The sequence below is a fragment of the Alligator sinensis genome, unplaced genomic scaffold, assembly GCF_000455745.1.
Source record: "Alligator sinensis unplaced genomic scaffold, ASM45574v1 scaffold278_1, whole genome shotgun sequence".
NCBI classification, from domain to species: Eukaryota; Metazoa; Chordata; order Crocodylia; family Alligatoridae; genus Alligator; species Alligator sinensis.
Window position 1 is genome coordinate 55,528 of NW_005841952.1, and position 483 is coordinate 56,010.

General features: G+C 73.3%; 1 protein-coding gene across 6 annotated transcripts in view; it reads right to left on the reverse strand.

Annotated features, from left to right (window-relative positions):
- Nucleotides 1-483, reverse strand: part of USP2 (ubiquitin specific peptidase 2) — a 23,848-nt gene that overhangs the window by 8,235 nt on the left and 15,130 nt on the right. The window contains exon 1 of one of the 6 annotated variants that reach the window (XM_006020384.3): nucleotides 422-478. The exons of the other annotated variants lie outside the window; for them this stretch is intronic. Within the exon in view, the coding sequence (XP_006020446.1) occupies nucleotides 422-478 (57 nt within the window). Of the gene's footprint in view, nucleotides 1-421; nucleotides 479-483 lie in introns of those variants that run through there. 6 annotated transcript variants of the gene reach the window in all.

The window sequence follows — 483 nt, forward strand, 5'->3', positions numbered from 1 at the left end:
CGCCGGAGCCCCCCCCGGCCCGGCGCCCCCCCCGCCACGCTGCTCGCAGCCAGCTAATCCCTCGCCCCCGGCTTTATCTAGGACGCGGGAAAATCTGCGGGAGGGGACGCGAGGACACAGGGCCACAGGGAGAGCACATGTGGGCCTGCCCGCGGCTCCTGCCCCTTTGCCCGGGACGCGGGGACTCTTACATAACCGCCCCCGGTGCCTGCTCTACCCCCTGCCGGGGGGGCGGGTGCACATCTCGCAGGGTACGGGTGCAGGGGGGGGCACCCCAGCGCCAGGAGGCGAAGGGACTTGGCCAAGGTCACGCAGTGGCAGAGCTGGGCGCGGGGTCAGAGTCCTGCCTCGCGGGGCAGCACAGGGCAGGAGCGGCTCTGGCAGTGCCCCCCGCCCGGGCGCGGACCCCCACCCCGGGTACCTTGGTCTTGTGCAGGACGAGCCCCACGAAGGCGGAGACGAGCAGGGAGCCGGACATGGCTG